This window comes from Corvus kubaryi, unplaced genomic scaffold, assembly GCF_017639235.1.
Source record: "Corvus kubaryi isolate FWS band 111438036 unplaced genomic scaffold, C.kubaryi_AGA036_p1.0 37285, whole genome shotgun sequence".
Lineage (NCBI taxonomy): Eukaryota > Metazoa > Chordata > Aves > Passeriformes > Corvidae > Corvus > Corvus kubaryi.
In genome coordinates, this window is record NW_024581089.1 from 3,138,504 (window position 1) to 3,159,153 (window position 20,650).

The following is a 20,650-nucleotide window of genomic DNA, read 5'->3' on the forward strand; positions in this document are numbered from 1 at the left end:
TGACAGATCTGACAGGGAAGGAGTTAAATGTAGCACCATAATGAAGCTGTAAATAGGCCAGACATTTTTCATATGAAATAACTTTCTAAGTTGCTCTCAAGATACAAAAAATCAGAGCAGTGCTCAATTCCTATAGCTAGTCTTAAACATATGCATATGTATACACATGGAAATTGTGACTAACTAAAAGGTTTTGGTGCATTTAACTCCAAAAAACTGTCATGAATTACAGAGAAGACAGAAACTCAGTCTGATTTGGGTTTTAAGACATGATTTTCCCAGTCTGATTCAAGTGCTGATCTGCACTACTAATCACCATCTTCTACTGTTAAAGTACTTTGGAAATGCAAATTTTCATTACTTATCTGTCTTTTTTTCTGAAAGGAAGTGAGGCAGGACAATGATTCCACCAGCCAGGTACAACAGCCTGCAGAATGCACACAAACTACACTGGGAGATTGATCCCAGGTAAAAATACATCTTCATCAACAAACTATTTTTAACTGAGATCTATTCTTCATTCGTGTGGCCCCATAAGCAAACACACAGGCTCAAATGAGCAGCAGCAGGTGCTTAGTTCAGCACTGCTGGAGGAAGAAAAGGTATTAATAGAGAAATGGGTAAAAAATGCCCTTGGATACACCAATTACTTTACCTTCACTAACCTTTATATCTGAATACACTTTGACACTAAGCTCTGGGAGAAAAGCTGCTCATTACTTGGTGCTTTTTGAACAAGTACTTCAATGCTGAAGTAAAATCCTGAATATTGATGCAGAACTGCACCCAGAAATCACTCACGGAAGAAATAAACCAAAGTTCACATGAAAAATCCACCAACCCTCAGAGGAACACTCCCCCCACTGAATAAGACTGCCTCTATCCAAGGCAGAAGGAAGGAGCCCCTCTGTCCCAAGGGGAGCTCATTAGATACTGAAAGGCAAGGGGAGAATGCAGCAAACAGATGCTAATCGAATTCCATCCCTCATTAGGCCGCACCCACTCGCTTCTGCAAGGAACACACAGGCTTGTGCTCTCCAATTAAAGCTTCTGCTCTGGAGCATCCCTTCGGGAGCCATGGCTGCTCTCACAGCCTGGGCCCTCTCCCTACCAGGCATTAGCTCCTCTTCCATGTTATGGTTCACATCAGCTTCAAAACCAGCTCTACCAACACTGCACAGCAGCAAAGACTGCAACAAACAGACGGGGACTGGGGGCTGCTCAACCCTGTTTCAGCACCTCCAAGACCCAACGTGAAACCAGAGGTCAAAGTTAACCCCTGCTAACAAAATGAACATTAGATCCAGGATTAACCACATCAGTAGAAAGAGAAAGCCACCCCCAGCAGCATTTGTGGAACTCGATGTTCCTGTGGCAGAGCCCTGCAGTCCCTCCTAAATAAAAATGCTTGTTTTTGTGGGTTTGCCATTTCAGCTCTGTTCAGTACCTCAACTGAGGAGTAAGGAGTGCCCACAGAAAGGAAGAAGCCTGCATAGTGTGTCAGCAAGACATTCAGGGATTTCCAGAAAGCATCTCATGAATATTAAATAGAGAAGAAATGACTGCAACAGTCGGCCAGAAGTGGCCTAATGCAGCCTCAAAGCAGCCCAAAAATGCACCTGGAGAGGTTCCCTCACCCTCAGGAGAGCAGAGCCAGAGCCCTCTCACTCTGCTGGGCAAGACTGAGGGCAGCCAGCCCAGGGCAGGGTTACCATGAGTGACAGGCCAGGAAACAATCAGAGAACTTCCACAACATCACTGAATAGTGAACTCTGTAATTTGTATGCAAGTCCTATAAAATGAGCCCACGTCTGCTTTACCAACTTGGGTGTTATATTAAAAATTTTATTATCTAATCCAAATGAGATGTGTTCCTCCACTGAGGAAATCACTGGAATTTGAAAGCTTAAAATGATAAACTGTCTGCAAAAATATGGCAATAAACACAAGCTTCAAAACTTAACTTCCATTATGTGTCTCTACCTGATAATTATGCTAAAAGAAAACTAAAATAAAACTCTGCGAAACCAGTTATTGATTTGTAATAAAATTCACTTTAATACCAATTAATTCACCTTGCTGTATATTAAATAAGGAATTGCTATTACTTCTCCAGGTTTTAATATGCAAAGCATAATCGTGTGCAACAAAGTGTTCTTCTGAGAGCAAGACATGAAGAGGCTGCTCTGCAATCCCACACGGCACCAGGCTGCAGTAGAACTGGGAATTCTGAGGGAATATCGTTACTGGGAGAGCAGATGTCACCTAAGCTTTAAGTTCCACATCAGTTCCAGTGGTATTTGTTTTTCAAGCTGTATCTCACAAGCATAAAAAGAGAGTGAATATTTAAAAAAAAAAAAAAAAAAAGAAACCTAACTTGAAATTTAGCTTGGTTCAGAAGCTGTACTCAGCTGTTAAAGCACAATATTCAGACTGGAGCAAACAGAAATGTGTAACATCTATGGATAGAAATAATAGACCTGTTGGTATTTCCATCGTTATTCAGAACACCGAGCCCTGAGGAGTATTTGCAGCTCTTTTCAAAGGAAAGGTCAATCTTCCAAGTTAGACATCATTTTGTTATTAAAAACTAACAAATCAAACCTAGAAAAGCAAAAAAAATCTGTACACACAGGAATACAGATATGGGGAGACTGGACAGAAAATGCAATATTATTAGAGGCAGGAAGTGGAAGTAATGAAACCTTTACACAATCCTTTTCAGCTGTAGAATGAAATACCCAGGCACAAAACTGAAAGCCTTTTTATTACCTAAAAAAAAAATTGTTATATCAAAAAAGGGGCTTAGAAATGTTGGATGAATGTGAAAAAAGTGTGTATATATAAATTGTCAGTCTTCAAACTAAACTCTAACTGTTATATGAGAGACAGAAGCACTTGGTTTGTCAGTAATTTACAAACACACTCTCAGCATAAATAGAATCCAATGCCAAGGCTTTCTTAGATACTTAAATCCTAATTGCAGGAGTATCTCCCTCCCTCTATCTCCCAAGATTCCCAGTGAAAAGGAAATAAAAAATGCTTTATGGTGCACATCTAAGCAATAGCAAGTTTAAGATCATAAAATACTTCTCTAGCAGATGTTTTCCTACTCCAGGTCTTTCAGGTCTAAAATGAAGATTAAAACTTTTTCAAATCAAGAGAGATAAAGGTTTGGGATGCTGCCACCAGTATTTACCTTCCATGGACATCCTGACCCTGATTACCATTTTCTACCTCCAGCATGAGGAAGGCTTATCACATGTGTCTAATGGAACGAACCCAACACAAATAATAAATAGAAATAACAAGGAAAACAACACACAAAAACCCCCTAACCCATTTTGCCTTCAGAAAGAGCTTTAAAACCATCAAAATTGTGTGTGCACTCATGCCCTCTGCATCGTGCTACCAATGCAGGGTACCTTACAACTTGACAAAGCTCATTTCTAGCACTCCCATTATGCATTTCCATCATTCCATTAGATTCATATTTTTACAGTCTGCTACATTTACATTTGTGGCACTACAAATATGTATCTTCACTGTTCTGCTGTGGTGGACTTGCTTTTATGCCTTCAGCAACTCATTTGGCTTGAGGTAACCAACCACCAGAATTTCAAAAGGAGACTTAAAGGAGTTACCAAAAAAAAAAAAAATAAGAAAAATCCCCTCCTTGCCATTTTCTCACTGCATTTATTATTTTCTTTAGATTTGCCATCACTTCAAACTCTTCTGGGAAAGGCAAGATTAATTTTAATGTAAAAACCAAGAAAATTTGCCTGCAGTTCTCAAGCAAAGGCAAAGCAAACCTGTACAGGCACACAAACACACCCATAAATATGCACAGATCTGTCACCTATTATACACATACAGATGGGTTATACAGATATGCTGCTAAAACATGTTAATAGAACTTCAGACTGCAGCAGCCAAAGATACACCAAAATAAGCAAACAAGTACAGAAAGGCTTTTCTGGCAATGGGACCTTTCATTTCCTCACTCACCTCTTCCAAATCCTCGCTGACCCACAGAGGGATGGGGGTCCCCCAGTAGCGGTTCCGAGAGATGGCCCAGTCCCGGGCATCCTTCAGCCAGTTCCCAAAGCGCTTCTCCCTCACGAAATCTGGAACCCTGTGCCAAAAATAACAAAAGGATTAATACGGCACTATGTTCCACTTAAAAGAAAGCTGGTAAGAATTGGTTACATATTCAATTTCATCCATCAAAAAAGTTCATTTCAGCATTGATATGACTTAAAGCAGCGTTACAGCACTGGCTGCTGCAAGGCCTGTGGAGGTGCTGCCAAAAAACACAACAGTGCCTTCTTCTGATCCCCAGTAAGCTACAGAAGTGAACAACACCATGCTTATTTTACTATAAAGTAACTCAGGAAAACATGTGCAACATAAAATAGATTCATTAGGGCTGAAACAATGGCCAAAAGTCCTCAGGACAGTCCAACAGTGGAGGATTATGGCTAAGGGTGATCACAACACAACTATTTAAATTACATATAGAAAACGGAACAGCCACTGATTTTGGTGTTGAATGATATTCCCAAGAGTGAAAAGCCTGGAGCAATAACGTGAAAAGGCACTTTGGATTATGTGTGGGCATCCAGGTACATGCACATTACTCAGGTTGATAGATCATACAAAAAATCCTTTCCAGGCTGTTGATCGTCTCACTTTGAATTACCCAGTTAAGAAACAAAACATGCCCCCCAAACACAGAACCCTATCAATGCTTGCTAAAACCTCATTTTGAACACTAATGGGCACTGAGGGATGTTAAAGACAAGTTTCCATTGTGTGAAAGTGTCTTAGAGCTCAAAGGTTAACGCCAGAACCCCATGCCCTGCAAGGTTCCTGGTTGTGCTAAGTGGCCTGGTGGTTTGATTAGAACCATTAGTTTTTTCTCAGGATGTAAACAATTAACTATTTATCCAATGATTACGTGCAGATGAAGAAAAGCAATGGGTTTTATGGTCAACAATATGCTCCCTTCTTGCCTAAAGGTGCATTTAAAAAGACCAAACTCAAATGAAACTCACAGAAAGAGCAACCTCAAGACACTGTCAGAAACACAGAAGCTGTGAATGAGCAGCTCACAACAATAAAGGAGCTCTGGAACAGTTACTGAGCAAACCATGGCAAGTTTTGCTGGGTTTGTTTTTCCAGTCTAACTAAAAAGGCCCTTCCCAAAGTCTGAGCTGGATTAGGAGAGCCACAGTTTCTAAAGGGGGAGCAGCCAAGCTACAAAGCACAGAGGGTCCCTTCCATCTTTCTGTCTGAAGCTCTTGGTCCTCTTGTCAAGTATTTCTTTTTGAAGATTTTTAATCACAGATCAGTCCCAAGAGTAACAAAGATGAAAGGTTCCTTTACAGGAAAAATTAAAAGAATGGATTCACATGACACATTGAGGTAGGATTTGGCCCAGCAGCAGGAGGTTTATGAAATAAGTGTGAACAAAAAAAAAAGCAAACTATTGATGAAAAGAAAAGCTACTGGCTTTTAAAAGTTTTACCCATGATGAAGCCATGTGGAGATCTAAAGGCTTCGTGATGCCAATGTTGTCTCAAGTGGCTAAAAACTACCCTTAAAAGCCTCACCAAATATCAGCCTGAAGTTCCACAGCTTCCCTCGCTATTTCTGGAGTTACTTTCAGCTGCAAAGTTGTCTCTCCTGTAACACTTCTTGAACAAAAATCTAATATAAAAAAATTTTAAACAAACTCAGTGACTCATGTTTCACATGACATCTGTAGCCCTGCTTTGAAATTTAGAAATGTATACAGGCTTTCCCGATTTGGTTCAGCGTGGGACTCGTTACTATTAACTTTCTGTGGTGACCTTAGGAGACCCTCTCTCCAAACACAAGTGGAAACTGTACAAAGTTCATTAGCATTTGCCCAACATTCCACTAATGTGGAAAACTTCTCTTTACATCACTCCTAAACTAGTTTCCATTTTTCAGAAGTTGTTAGACACTGATTAGCTGAAATTATTAGTCCCATTTAACATAGCTAGAGGCTGAGACAATCCCCCAATGACATTAAAATGCTAAGAGTTTCAACTCTGCCTCCTCAAAACACACATGAAAAATTAATTTTATCCCCAAAGTGGACATTAACCACAAAAATGTATGTGGTGTGATCTCTCTCTCTGAGCTATGAAAGCATGTAATTTACCTCTTCTGGTAAAATTGTCTGACCCTGCTGCCAGTTTTCAGTGGAACATAAAACACAAACCACTTCATCTCCTATGAGCCACATTTGCAACAATGATCTATGGCTCTGTAGAGGGACAACACAGGAATAACACTGACACAGCCATCAAATCAAATAGAAAGAGTTTGTGTCTCACACACATTCTGAGCCCATCACTCAAAGGAAGTGTTACTTAAAGCAGTTGGGTTTTGCCACTGCAGAGATGCTGCCCATGGGTGCTGCCCAAGGGCAGACACAGCCTCCAGCTGGGATCAAGCTGGAAAAGGGATCTAGAGCAGGAACAGCCATGCCAGGCGCAGTCCTTCAAGTCTGGAGCCCATTTCTTCTACTTATTCTCACTCGATTTAGCTCCAGATATCTCAGTTTAAACACTTACCTACATATCATAAGGGGAAAAAATAAAATCAGAGGTACCTTCTACTTAAATATTTGATTAGGCTGTGAAAAAAGAGCATCCTCAATGGTGCTGTTACTAACACCTGATCTTTATTTACAGCAGTTCCAGGTTAGTGTTCTTATAGAGGTTTTTTAGTTTCTTTTAATCCTACTCTTAGGTATTTTCTTGGTATAGCTCACCTGTTAAATTTTCATTAAGACACCATCTTGCCACAGGCATATATTAGTTGAGGAAGCATTTTTTTACTTTTCCATCTACACAAAGCAGCTGGAAGATAAATGAAAAACCCTCTCCCAATATGCCAGTGCAATGTTTTTCATGTTTAATCTCACATCCATCATGAGCCCCCTTCAGCTTGAAAGCACAAATCTCAGGTTCCTGCTGAATGACCACTGAGTTTGCAGTTGGGTGTGACCAGAAGGTGCCCAGTTCTACCCGTTCAGAGCCCCCTGGACTGGCACTGGACACCTTCACATCTCAGAAAAGATCAAGCCCCAGCTCCCAACAGTTCCATGGGGTTGCAAAATCAAAAGCAGCCACGTCTCTCCTGAAGCCATCGTGCTGCAGCTCCTCAAACTGAGCTGTGAGAAACAGGATTTTTTTTATTTCCCAACTGGCCTACAATGTGTTTGACCTTCAAATTTCTCTGCAAAATGACACAGATAGGATTTCATACTTCTTTCTCTGACACTTAGCAAGGTTAAGGAGACTGCTGTCTCAGCAGGTCAGGGAGCTCTTGATTCATGAGTGTGGAACAGTGTGGGACAATTGCAATTTCTCCTCTTGGCACCCAGGACAGGGCACTAAATAAACTTCAGGATGCAGACACTGCAGCAGCTGGAAAGCTAAGGGAACTGAACTTCATAACACAAAGGAATAAATATTGCTTTGCCAAATCATATATTGGGAAGATGTTGAATCAAAGTACATCAGCTCCGACGTGTTTGAATGCTCGTGTCTATCTTACTTTCCCAACATCAAAACTCTATCATACAAGTTAGAGATAATAAAAATTATTCATTTGCTGCAAATTTCCGTGTCCATTTTTGACTGACTGTTCCTATTTTTGATGCAGATGTGGGGTTTTGCTAAATTCATGCATTGCTAAGTCCTCTGCACAGTCAACTCCCACATCCTTTCTTGGTAGCTACTCATTTTCTTAGTGTCTAAAATAAAAATTCCATTTGACAAGCCAAAAAACCCCATGAAGAGCACAGCAAAACCCAGCCTTTTAACAACATTTATTAACTTATTACAACAGGAACCATCTACTTTGCCTTCTAAGTCTATGCACCACTCAGCACCCAAGTCACATGAGCAATATGGGCATGGATTTGAAAATGGCAATTAGAGACCACCTTCAATCCCAGAGCAGGATTGGGTCTGCTGACAGTGAGCTACCATGGGCTGAGCCCAGCACCAATAAATACTCAAGGGACAGCATCAATTAAAATAAATAAATTTGCTTTCTGACTTGTCTCCAGAGGAAAAATGTACAGGATGCAAATAAAAAAATATTCTAAATTATTACATAATCCAGAAGAAAACTTATTAAAAGGATTAAGACATCTGTTCCTTTTCTGTATATATATTTTGAAGCATATTTCTTGTGCTCATAACACAATTGCAAATAGTGAACTCGGGTTATTATTCCATCTGAGAGCTGAGATGTGCTCTGAGCTGCCTCACCGTGCCCCAGTCACAGGGTGCAGGAATTGTCTCAAAGCAGCACCATCCCTCTTTTCTGTAAACACAAACAGCACTGCCAAAATAAAACACTGCCCCTGCACAAGCCTCGTGTTTTATCATCATTAAAAGCTGTTTAAGATACTGCATAAAGACAGACTGACTAATCCTTTCTCACTCTTCATCGTTCTTCTCACCAGTTAACTTTATTCACAATATTCTCTGCAAAACCACAGCACCTTTAGGTATTGGGTATGATTTACTTCATAATTGCTAATTAAAGGAGTTAAGACTATAAAGCTGATACACAAAACAATACCTTGAGTAGTGTGATGTAGGGGACCTAATACCAGATAAAGAACTCTTAATACAGCTTTGGTTCTGAGAGGATGGTCCCAGATCTGTCCTGTCCTTTGGCAAGCTGGTAACTTTTTAAGTGCCACCTGAAATCAGGAATCAGTTTTAAGTCTGGAAAAGAGAAAGTTATTCTTCCAGAAGACAGCTGAGTTGTTACCGGCAACACCAAATGTGATGAAGTAGTTATTCTCTGTCATCTAACTGAATATGTACAGATTTATTTAAATTCCTAGCATACCAACTGGGGGGTTTATTTTAGGTGTAGAATTTGGCTTTCTTTTTTAAACATTAACCAACCCTTAGAAGACAAAGGCTTAAATTCCATTATGTTAATTTACTCTAATAACAAGCCTCCTTCAACATGCCCTCAAATTGATTTTTAATGGTTTTTAATTCAAGGAGATAAAATAAGCAACTATTCATGCCCTTTTGACACTTTAATTAGCGCCAATCTATATCATGGACCTAATTAAACATGGGGGGAGGCAGGAGGGAGGAGAAGGGAAGGGAGGAAAGGTCAGTGTGTGCCAGGCAGAATTTCCACTGCAGCAGCCTCTGCTCCTCAGCCTGGGAAAGCTGCTGGAATGGTGCAACCCCACGCACCCCACACAAGCCTGGGCTATCTCCACCGCTGCATTTTCTGTTAATGCGCAGCTTACAGGGGCTAAATGAACAGGGGCTTTCAATCATTTTGATCTCCCAATGTTTCTCTTCCCTCTTTTCTCCTGGTTCCCATGGCAACCACCACGTTGTGGTGTGACTGCAATGCTGCTGCAGACGCATCCCCGTCACCCGGACACAGCGGCGCAGCCCTGACCTCCAGTTCTGGCACACGCTCCCACCAAAAACCCTGCTCTATCTCCCTTGTAGGACCCAGGCACCCTGCTAATTGCTGTTAAAATTCCTTATCTTATCAACAATCCCTGCAGCCCGAAGCCAGGGAGAAGTGAAGCTTCCACTTCTCTCCACACAATTTCCTTGGGAATATTCTAACATTTACTGTCACAAAGTACTTTTGTAGGGCATCAGCACCCAGGATCCATCTCAATCCACATTCAGGATCCATTTCAATCCACATATATAAATACATTTGCATTCCCGTGACAGTGGCAGACATTCAACACACTGCTCACGTCACAGATTTATCAGCTGCCCAAGAAAACAGTGCTGGAGTTGCTTAGTGAACTGACATTTGGGATGTTTATTTCCTAAGCTTTGCCTTGAAGCAAAAAATAAGCTTTCAGTGACCCTTCAGTGGAACTGAAAAGGTACCTCTGCATTCATGGCATCATCAGCAATCTCTGCACAAGAGGCTCAAAGAGGAAACAGCAAAATTAAGGTGCAGCAGAACATAAGCCATCAAAATCCAGTGAACAAGCCTCCAAATTCACTTCTAATCCTCAACCATGTCTGATAACAGACAGTAATGAAACCTTCTCTAAATTAGACAAACACAAGGCTAGCCCTGCAGCAATTTTTTTCACCTCCTGCTGTAGGCAATGCCACTAACTTGGATTTTTCCTCGGGAAATGTTGCCATCTAGTGACTCCAGGTTGCTGTACATATCACAGTTGTTACTAGAGGGAGGATCTCATTTGTATTCACGATTCCCCAGCAAGAAAAGTGTGACTGATGACTCAAAAGGAAGAGTTACAACTGCATGGTGATACTAAAGAAAAGAAAAAAATGAAAAAAATCTACACACACCATGCATTTGAAACTGTTCAGATGAAATGTATTAATATTAACAAACTAAGAAAGAAAATGTCCTATGAGACTTCCTAGAAAAAATAAACAGCAAAAGGAGGAAAAAGGACTCACTGGGTTTTTGCCACTGCTCTACAGTTCTGTTATGATTTAAAATTCTGTTGCCCTGCTACAGACTCAGATTCCTCATCTGAGCAAAAATGACAAGGTTAGTAAAATAAAATTTGCTTTCTATTGCAGATGGGATCCACAGCCCATCCCCTGCACAGCCTCAGGGTTTCTGACACAAACAGGCATCATTCCTGATCACGTCTCACCTTTCCACAGGTGGGAAACAGTTTTGTGGTCAAAGATGAAAATGACCAGGATCAAAAGCTTCTCCAAAGATTGATGTGCTCGACTGACACAGAAGACATTTGGGCTCACACAGGAGCTGCAGGGAGTGTGTGCAAAACTCACACTTTAACTTCACTCCCAGCAAATGTGTTGTGGGTGGCATTTCCAGCAAGAACTAACAGCTTAAGTGATGGAAGTCAGGAAAATAATACCTTCAACCACACATCAAGCTCTTTATTACAACATCTGAATTCTTCAGTGGTGAGAAGATGCCAGAACAAAAGGTTTGGCTTCTTTGAAGTCCCTGTCTTCCATCACTGCTTTCCTTCCACTGATGCTCATTTTTCCACTACACCAAGTGCTGCACATCTTATGCAAACAATGTCAGAACTGCACAATGTCTTTAACATTAGAAACTTGGCAACAGTTAGAGGTAAATGTTTCAGGAGTTACTGAAGGAGAACTTTAAGTTAGAAAGGTTTGAAAGAAAGAAAAAAAAAAAACATTTCAAAGCCAATATTTAAATACAAACTACAGAGTCTTTTCTATCAGTCTGCAAGAAAAGAAATATTACATCCACTGCCAGAAGGATGAGCTACAATAGTTTGGAATCCTCATTATAAATTGTACTGATTTATTGGTTACAGCAACTTCTAAATTTTCAGCTTATACCAACTTTGAACACTGATGACAGGAACTAGTCCTACATTGTAATTATAATCTAAGGTGGCCTGGTTTAGTCTGTGGGTACATAGAAAATGCTCTTTCAACAAATCCTTCGAGAAAATGATGGTGACAACATGAAATCCAGACAGCACCTTGGTGCTGCATCCAACTCTCCTCATCAAGAGGATAGAAAGCCAAGGTCTGACAGGCCTGGATTTTACAGCAGCCAAAACTGCCCCTCTTCACCTCAAATTATAGCAGTAGTGGGTGCCTGAATGCCAAACAGAAGATAACCTTTTGAATTTAAATTTTCTTTTAAATAATCTCAGTTACACAGTAAAGAACATTCAGTAAGGGAACTTGAATTAAAGGCTGAACCATAGCCCCCTAAATGCTGTTCCAGTTGTGCATTTTCATCAACATCCAACACAAGTTAATTCCCAGTCTGACTGAAATAAGGATGGGACAGAGTAGAGAGGGTTTTTTGGCTTCTGGTTTTACAAAGATGCTGGCACGTTACTCATGGAACCATTGCTGGAAGTGATAGTTAAATTCATTTTGAAAAATGAAAATAGAGTTACTGGTTTTAATAAATTTTGAATGACTGTGGCCTTGTAAGTTGGGTATTTCACTAAAAAACTAATTAGAAATGCAATCAGGTTGCACACTTTGTCCAAGTACGTTTAATCTATTTCATCAGAAAGGATATCTATCGAGAGGGCAGCTATTCTTAAGGGACAATATACCCATCAGTCATTTACAGGAATAAAAAAAGCAATGCAGTCAAACCCATTTTGTAAAGGTTAATACAGTCTGAAAAGCATTTATCCCCAATTTTCTCATTTTCAGGACATGCTGAAGCCCCAGAGAGTCCAAAAATAAATTTTTAAAAAGCTACATATTATTCCTGTGACACTTTCAGAGATCAAGTCTCTTCAAAAGCAGAAAAAGTAGGTTTTGGGAAGGATGGAGTTCCCAAAATTTAAATAAATGAATACTGCAGAAGGCCAGCAGTCTCAATGCCAAACAGAACTGCCATCAATGAAGAACACAGAAAGAAAACCTCAAAAACACTCCCTTATTCTTTTAAAAAGCTAGATTTTAAAAGCCAACTTTAAGTAACAAAGATTACCCAGTATTCAAATTACTATGAAATCACATACTGAAAATCCATATGATTTATTAATAAGTCTGTGAGAATACATCTCTACTTGTAGCCATATTCCCAACAAAAAGCTTCTCACAATCTCTAAGACCACATGGTTTTAAGAAGAGTCTTGAGAAATCAGCTTTATGTTCAGTTATGGAATTGTGTTTAGACTCAGGAACTGCCTGAAGGAGAAATGGTTCCTTTAATTCCAAGAATTTTGAATATTGCCAAATGATGTCACTGCCTGCTCTTCTCACCCAATCTTTGCAACAGCAGCTCCAAAATTTGCTTCCACTTGTATCCCCACTACTCAGCACTTACAAAAAGCACCACTGAAACCCCAAAGATGTGCAGGCAGGGTTCAAACTGATCAGTAATTCTTACTAATTAGTGTCTCCTGGATGAACGGAGGTCACTTAGCAGCTTCTTCTTGAAGCTCTGCTTCTGGAAAATAAAATCCATCCCATCCATTCAAGCATTTCCTTAATAGGATCATTACATTTTTTTCTCCTGTTCATGTGAAAATTAAGTATGCAGGTCTACTGTCATCCCAACAGTGAAAGCATCTTGAGAAAGCTAATTAAAGCTAAGAACAAACACTTTCACCCCCTCTCCAGCTTATTTTTCCCCCAAAGGAGGATCACAGTATGTTCTGCTATGGAAAACAGAAAGCAACACTTACTAATCTCTAAACTCTCCTGACACAGCCAGACTGGGCATGTGCTGCTTGGCAAAGCCAAGCTGCAGCATTTCTGGGCAGGCTCTATTATGGATCACTGACTTTTCCCACAGATCCCAGTATTTACAGTGCCTGTACCATGTAAGCAGTTATGCAAAAGCTGCTCATGGAGAATTTAATTGCCAGCTACTGTCCATGAAAAAAGGCAGCACAAGCTGTAATTGCTCACTGAAGGCTGAGTCACCTTCTTTAACATCATCTGAGCTGCTGACAAGAGGCAACTGTGCAGGAAGAGGGGTGGGATCCCAGCTCTCCCTACAGTCCTCATATGGAAAGACTGAATGAGGTTGTAATCTCCAAGTTTTCCCCACTTACTGGGAGGTCTCAGCCTCCCAGGCACAAGTGATTGATGAGAGGAAGGGAAATAAAAATACAGCTGATGAAGGTGCAGAAGATAAGGTGCTTTTGTTACCAACATACCACAAACCCAGGACTGACTCCCTAAAAGGCCACCAGCATGAACAGTTCCCTTTTACTGCACTTAATAATTCATTTAAGCTATCTAAAACTCATCTGCTGTTTTCTACCCAAGTTTCACACAAGTACTTTTCACATTCCCTATATACACGTAAAAAATTTAATTTTTGCCATTAGCAGAATGCTTTTATTTAAACCTGCATGACCAAGTTTACTTACAATTAAGGCAGCTGGGTTGAGCTTTTTGCAGGTGTTTGGGGGGAGGGTGGGTGTGGGTTTTTCTTCAAATGCATCTATGATGAAGTAATCAACCTTATCTGTAATAACTAGATGAAAAAACCCCCAACTTGTCTAAAAATTAGTTTAATTTGGCACAATGTATACACAGCATTAAGTTGCCTATGTTCTTCTCCCAAGAGAGATATTCCCCTACACCCCCAACTCCAGGAAAAGGAATAAAACAGATTTATGCAGGAGACATTACCAGTAGCACTGGGCATTATTCTCCAGCAGCTTCTCCACCATGTGCTCCACCCTGACAAACCAGCTCGGCACAGCTTTGTAGATCAGCGGAGTATCTGACCTGCACAGGGAAGGGAATAAAACAAACAAAAGCATTTTTAAGTGCTACATTATTTATAATGTGCTCTTTAATATTTGTTTTTGCACATCACAGTCCCCCTTCCACAGATTGAGTTCACTGTTGCTGAAGTATTATCACAGTTAAAGGTTGGGGTCTGTTTGATTTGTTAACTTACATAAACTGTTACACTTATGTGAGCTACTATTTTGAAATCAAGCCTTAAAAAAACTTTTACAGCCTTCAAACCCAGTAATTCAAGGAATTTGTATAGCAAGAGCAATCATGAGAACGTTCAAACGATACTTGAATTTGAAATTTGTGCTCCTACATAGTACAACATTATGAAATTCAGTAACTATTTAAATGAGTCATATTTCAGTCTTCCACATTAGCTCATTCTGCATCTTTTTTTATGCGTATATAAGCCTGAAAATCCAGGAAACATGATGCTGTGTTTTTACTATTTGCATTTAAAAGAATAATCACAAATCATAAAGAAGTAGCAGCACCCAGAGTTAACTAGAAGAAAGTTCCATTCCCAGGAGGAGAAGGAAAGCAAGAGATCCAGATAAGCATACAGAAGAAGTTTCAAATATATCTTAACATATTCCTTACTTCAGTAAGCAATAAAAGAAAATCCATGTGGGAGGAGAGCAGTTTCACAACTTGAAATTGCTTAGAAATGGAAACACAATTGGCCAGAGCACACAGACTGAGCGATTCCCTACATTACTTAGCAAAATCAGGATCTCCAAGCATCGGTCTCCAGTGTCCCAACCCAGTCTCTGATTTATCAGTCCCATAATAACTGCTTAAGGTCTTGATTGACTGTTCAGGTATCACACATCCTTCTAAAGGATCCCGGGATCCAACAGTGGGCACAAGTCACTATAGGAGAGTTCAGACCTTTCTAATCCTTCACATCCATCCCATGATTCCAGCTTGAAGAGGGAGTAAAGCCCTAGGGGGTAGGATCTGTCTATGGGTACAGAGGAGGAGCAGCAACAACATTGAGACAAGAAGCTCATTCTCCTTTAGCATCAAGCCACCCCCCAAAATATTTCTTAAAAATACTGCTTTTGTTTAAGCCACTTTGGTCCAGAACTTGGCAATACACAAAAATTCACCAGCAAAGACCCTGAGAAACTACTGTTATCTCCCATATGCAGTCATTACTATAAACAACCAAAGTTTAATTCATTTTATTTATATCCACAGCGAGGACACATTTGAAATCCACAAACTACTGCAGATTATGATGTAAATTAAAATTGCTACTGTGCCAGCACTTGCTAAAGGTGCACCTGCCTGACCCACAAAAGAAAGAAAACCCACAGCAAAGGTTGTTCAGACCTTAAAAGCTGAACTCACAGTGCACAAAGCCCAATAATAAACAACACATTGCTTCTTTTAACACTATATTTCAAAAGATATTTCATTTTAATGATAACCTGTACGCTTCCATGTGCTTAAGTGTTAAAGTACCTATAACCTTAAAGGAAATGGTGACAGCTCAAAGTAATAATAATGTAGCTGTGTCCTAGCTATTAAATGCAAACCTACTGATGGCTTGCTACTCAAATTTAAGTCCTAACAACTAAAAAGGGAACAGTTCAGTTCACTCCTCACACAGCAGCAAGATCCCAGTAAAAAGGAAAGCATTCCCCAAGCTACAACGAGTTTTGATTTCACTGAGTATCTTGTTTCAGATGTGCTAAAGAATGATGAATTGCCATCACAAGACAAGTAACTGGAGACAAGTAGAATAAAAGCTGGTATTAAAAATTTCTCACATGGTCTTAACACATTGGAAAAGGAAGGCTGGGACAACAGTGGCACCCCAGCTCTGTGAGGAGAGAGCAGCTGACAGGTGGGGCTGGCTGCAGACAGGCCCTGGGGCACAGAATGGCTTCAGACAGGAAGGATCCACGACAGAGGGTCAAAAGCAGGGGAGCCATTTCCCAGGCTTTCAACCTAACCCTGAGGTTGTAACACCTGATAACCACTGTAAGCACCCACAGGGCTCTGTTCCACCTACGTGGAGGCAATAAGAAAGGAGAGAGGGCACAGTTTCCCTGAATATTTTTCTTCCGGCTGTATTGCCAAGCAGTGCCTCAGCAGGAGACTGCAGAGAACAAAACACTAAAATCTGCTCAAGCAGTGACACCTCACACATTTCTGCCCCTCATGACTGGTGAGAAGGTTGAGGAATCCTTGTTCAACTGGATTTTGCTGTAGAATCCAATGAGAAATACCAATTGCTGGGTCTTGTTTTCCATCAACACAAGGGGAAAACCACCCAGACAGACCTAAAATCAAAGTCTGATGCTTACAAAGTTCCTGCCTAACCATTCCTCTCTGTCTCAACAAAGTTTTGCTCCCCTTACAGACAGATCCTTTAGAAACACGTAAGAAGAATCAAATCACATTACTTGTGATCTTATTCCTCAAATGATCAATAACTAAGCCCATGGTACAAAGATGCTTCTTGGCTTTGCCTTCACTGGCTTGGGCAAGACAAAAGTCCACATCTGCCAGCGGAAGAGCTTTCCAAGCCTGCTGCCAAAGGAATGGCAGGCAGGACCTGTGAGGGACACTCCAGCTGTCACATTCAACAGTTGCTGCCCAGACCACACAGACTCTCAAGATCTCACATGTGCACAGAGCAGTTTTGACCAATGTCCTCCATTTTCAGCAGTTCCAATAAAGACAAATTCTAACTGAAAACTATCTACTGAGTCCTTACCAAGCTGTTGTTTTTCTCTTTCATACTTTAAAGTTTAGTTGACAGAAAATTACTACACAGAGAAGGACCCTAATTTCATGATATGTAAAAAAAGAAGGCAAATTTCTCAACGTACCAAGGATTCAACAACTGCCTGGTTTCTGGGAAAAGCAGTAGTACATTAAGAAGAGTCTGATTTCAAAGTTTTCTTACATTAATCAAAATAACTTATAACTATGTTCAAAGTTAAGAACTACTCTTCTACTTTTAGCACATTCCAATTATGGTTTGATTTGTGATGGCAGTGAAATGAGCTTTTCAAGTAGAATCCATTGTTCAGTTCTTCCCACCAGATAATTTGCTGCTAGGTGCTGCCTGCAACTTATCATCAATCAACAAAAATGTCAACAGAGTGGCAGGATTAAGGATCTTCTACAGAATCAGCACTTCTACATCCCTGCTTTGTCTCAGAAGGCCATGACTGGATATTTGAGCTGCTCCACAAGAAAAACGCAAGCGTTGCTTGATTTTGGGGCTGCCATTTTTCAAAAACTCTCCCAAATCATCAAGGACGTAACACTTGAAGAGCAATTCCCCTTCTTCCTCTAGGCAGCTGCTAGAAACAAACCAATCCCACTGTTCAAGAGCAAGCAAAGGTTATTTTTGCTATAAATTAAAGATAAATGTATCCTGCTAGAACACTTCACCTGGCAGAGTCAGAGCCAGACAGAGGGATGAGCTGAGCTCTTATCACAGTTATTTCAGTACAGGTGCTGTATACATCAGATATGACTTAAAATCTTTATGCCATTTCAGATAATTAAATTAGATATTTTATTTTAAGTGTGTCTTTGCTCGTAATAAAAATTTAATACTCTACTAAAAGATTACTGAAGTTTTTTTTTTTTTTTTTTAGTTTGACAATTGTTCGGTGATTTTTTACAATAGCAATTGTGGAAATTTCAAACCAGGGAGGACACTAATAAAAACCAGCTTCATTTCTAGATTAAATCTGTCTAGCCTGTATTCCTCTTCAACAAAACTTGTTTGTTCACTGATACTGAAGGTTCATGGAGAATTCCACAGGGAGAATTCCCACAGAGACATCCACCTAGAGATGTTTCCACATAATAAGCAACTGGTCTTATTTCAAGTAAGTCATTTTACAAGGTTAAAAAGAACTATCATTTATCATTTTAACATAAACATCTAAATACCTTCTGATATATACTAATTTGAATATAATGCAAAGGGGATCAAAAAAATCCTTTCCCACCACTCAGCTGCTTAGAAAATAACCTTTTTTTAAAAGGGGTGGTTAGTTAGGAGTTCTACACCAAAAAATGAGCAACACAAATTACAAAAACACACCCTTAAAATCATAAATAGAAAATAAATTTCAGCACTAAACTTAAATTCATCAGCTTTATTGGAAAAAAAAAATATTTACTTGATGACTAAACCAAAACTGGAGCTCTCCTAAATCAATAATCTCGGTTTGTGTTACTTTTAGTTTTGTCAGGAAAATTAAGCAAGGGAAGGGGGGAAAAGTGGGAGAAACCTGAAGAACTTCTCTGTTAGAAACCTCAGCTCTCAGGCAGGTGCAGGTCTGTGCTTACCTCCAGCAGAAGGGGTAGCTGTGCTGGAAGGTTGCACTGTGGATCAGCCGGCCCTTCTCCTTCAGCCATCTGATGATGTGCTTATCTGCATCCTAAAAACACAGCAGATTTTCCTTGGAATACACTTTTCACTCAGTCAGCTACTACAGGATTTGTCTCAGATACTCAAATTAATTTTTAAAAAAACTATGCATAACCCAGCATTTACACACACACACACACAAAAAGCTTCTACCAAATTTATGCATTTTCTGCAGGGGCACCGTAAAACATGAAATTTGCAAAGTTATTTGCTCTCCAAACACTGTTTATACACAGTGTCTTCAATGTGTCTCTGCTATCTGGATAAATTAAAATGTATAAATTAAAGCATCAGTCCTTTTTTACCCTTAACTCTCCACATACACACAACTGTGTATAAATTCAAATTTTTTGAAGCACCAATATAAGCCAAAACCAACATTATTTAATATCTTAATGATTGAGTCTTCTAATTTTGTGATAGGAAATCACATAGAGCTTTTCACCTAATATTTAAACTTCCCGGCACCACATTCCTTCCAAATTTGAAGCATATTTCACAATACCTCACTAACCAACTAGGATTTACATGTTAAGCTGGAAGCAAAAGCTGTATATTGATCATTTGAAACAATCTACTGAACATACAAGTGTCAATACGACATTAAGGGGAAAAAAAATGCAAATATCTATGAGTGAAAAATTCAGCATCGTAAGAAAATTTTCCAAGAGCCTTAAATTCAGATTTCTACCAGCAAGAAGCTAAAGATGGAGCCTCCAGTGTCCTCTTATTTGTCTTAATGCATAAAGCAGGAAGCCAAGATAACTGACTAAATTCTCAACTTAATTGAAAAAGACTTAAAAATCTTACATTGCATTTGTTTACATGAACATGCTTTGCTATCAAACTGTAGCAGCAGGGCTAAAACCAATTTGTTTTCTCAGGCCAGGGAATTTAAGAGGCACTCCCTACCAGGGATTTGTATCTGTAGCAATCTGGAGTTCCTGTGGGTTCCTTTTCTGGGGATTTCTCTTGCATCTACTGGCAAGTAAATTCCCACTGCAACACAGCCCACAAGTGGGGAAAACGACAGGATTTCTCCCTTCTAATGGGTCACATTACATTAACTGGCTGGGAGAAACTTAATGATGGCATCTGAGAATTCAGAGTCATCCAGAGGTGAGGGAGGCCCTGCACATGTGCCTGGAGACTCTGGACATGACATTTCCACGAGGAAAAAGCAGAAAGTGAGACTCTGGAGTAGCTGCAAACAGGATACTCCTTTTGCCTTTCACTACAGATACACAACATTACTTGCATTTCAACTTGTTCATTTCTCAGCTGCTGTAATAAACAATTCCAACCTTGTTGCAAATGTTAAAACACATTTTAATTTCTCCAGTTAACAGACACGCATAGAAAACAAACCCACTCAGAGAAAGAAAAGAAAGCTTCTGCCATACATAAAATGTATCTTGAAAGAAGTAGTCATTTACTGTCTGCAGGCCCACTGACCTTCACATACTGCCCAGCAAAGTCAGCCACTTCTGCTGTGAAGCAGCCTGATGCATCAACAGGACACACAGGCACAGAGTCCTTCTGAATGATATTAAAATCCATGCAGACCCTGTAATCATCCTGCAAAAGAGACAAGCACCAAGCTGTAAGAATACAGAATACTGGGGAAAAATCCATCCCTCGAAACAGAAATTAAATATTAAACAGAAAATGTGATGACTGGACAAGAATAGCAAAATACTCAGCCTTCACTAATCCCAAATACTTATGAGAAAGTCTTGTTTTATAGGATTGTAGTTTTATTCATGCAGAAAACTATGATTTCTTCAGACTCTCACCTAGTACAGGGGATATGTGCACGTTTTTCTATGCACATCAATGCACATATACGCACACATGTTTTTTATGTGTGGCTTCAGGATACCACTGCATGGCAAAGGAACTGCCAACCACTCCATCCTGCTCCTATCCCAGCCAGAGCCTGGATCTCCCCAGC

At 39.9% G+C, this 20,650-nt stretch overlaps 1 protein-coding gene across 4 annotated transcripts in view; it reads right to left on the reverse strand.

Moving 5' to 3' along the window:
- Positions 1-20,650, reverse strand: part of IARS1 (isoleucyl-tRNA synthetase 1) — an 89,171-nt gene that overhangs the window by 38,741 nt on the left and 29,780 nt on the right. For all 4 annotated transcript variants that reach the window (XM_042026762.1, XM_042026759.1, XM_042026761.1 and 1 more), the window contains exons 12-15: positions 20,152-20,274; positions 18,615-18,706; positions 14,172-14,270; positions 4,009-4,135 (exon numbers count right to left, since the gene is read on the reverse strand). In XM_042026762.1, the coding sequence (XP_041882696.1) occupies positions 4,009-4,135; positions 14,172-14,270; positions 18,615-18,706; positions 20,152-20,274 (441 nt within the window). The remainder of the gene's footprint in view (positions 1-4,008; positions 4,136-14,171; positions 14,271-18,614; positions 18,707-20,151; positions 20,275-20,650) is intronic.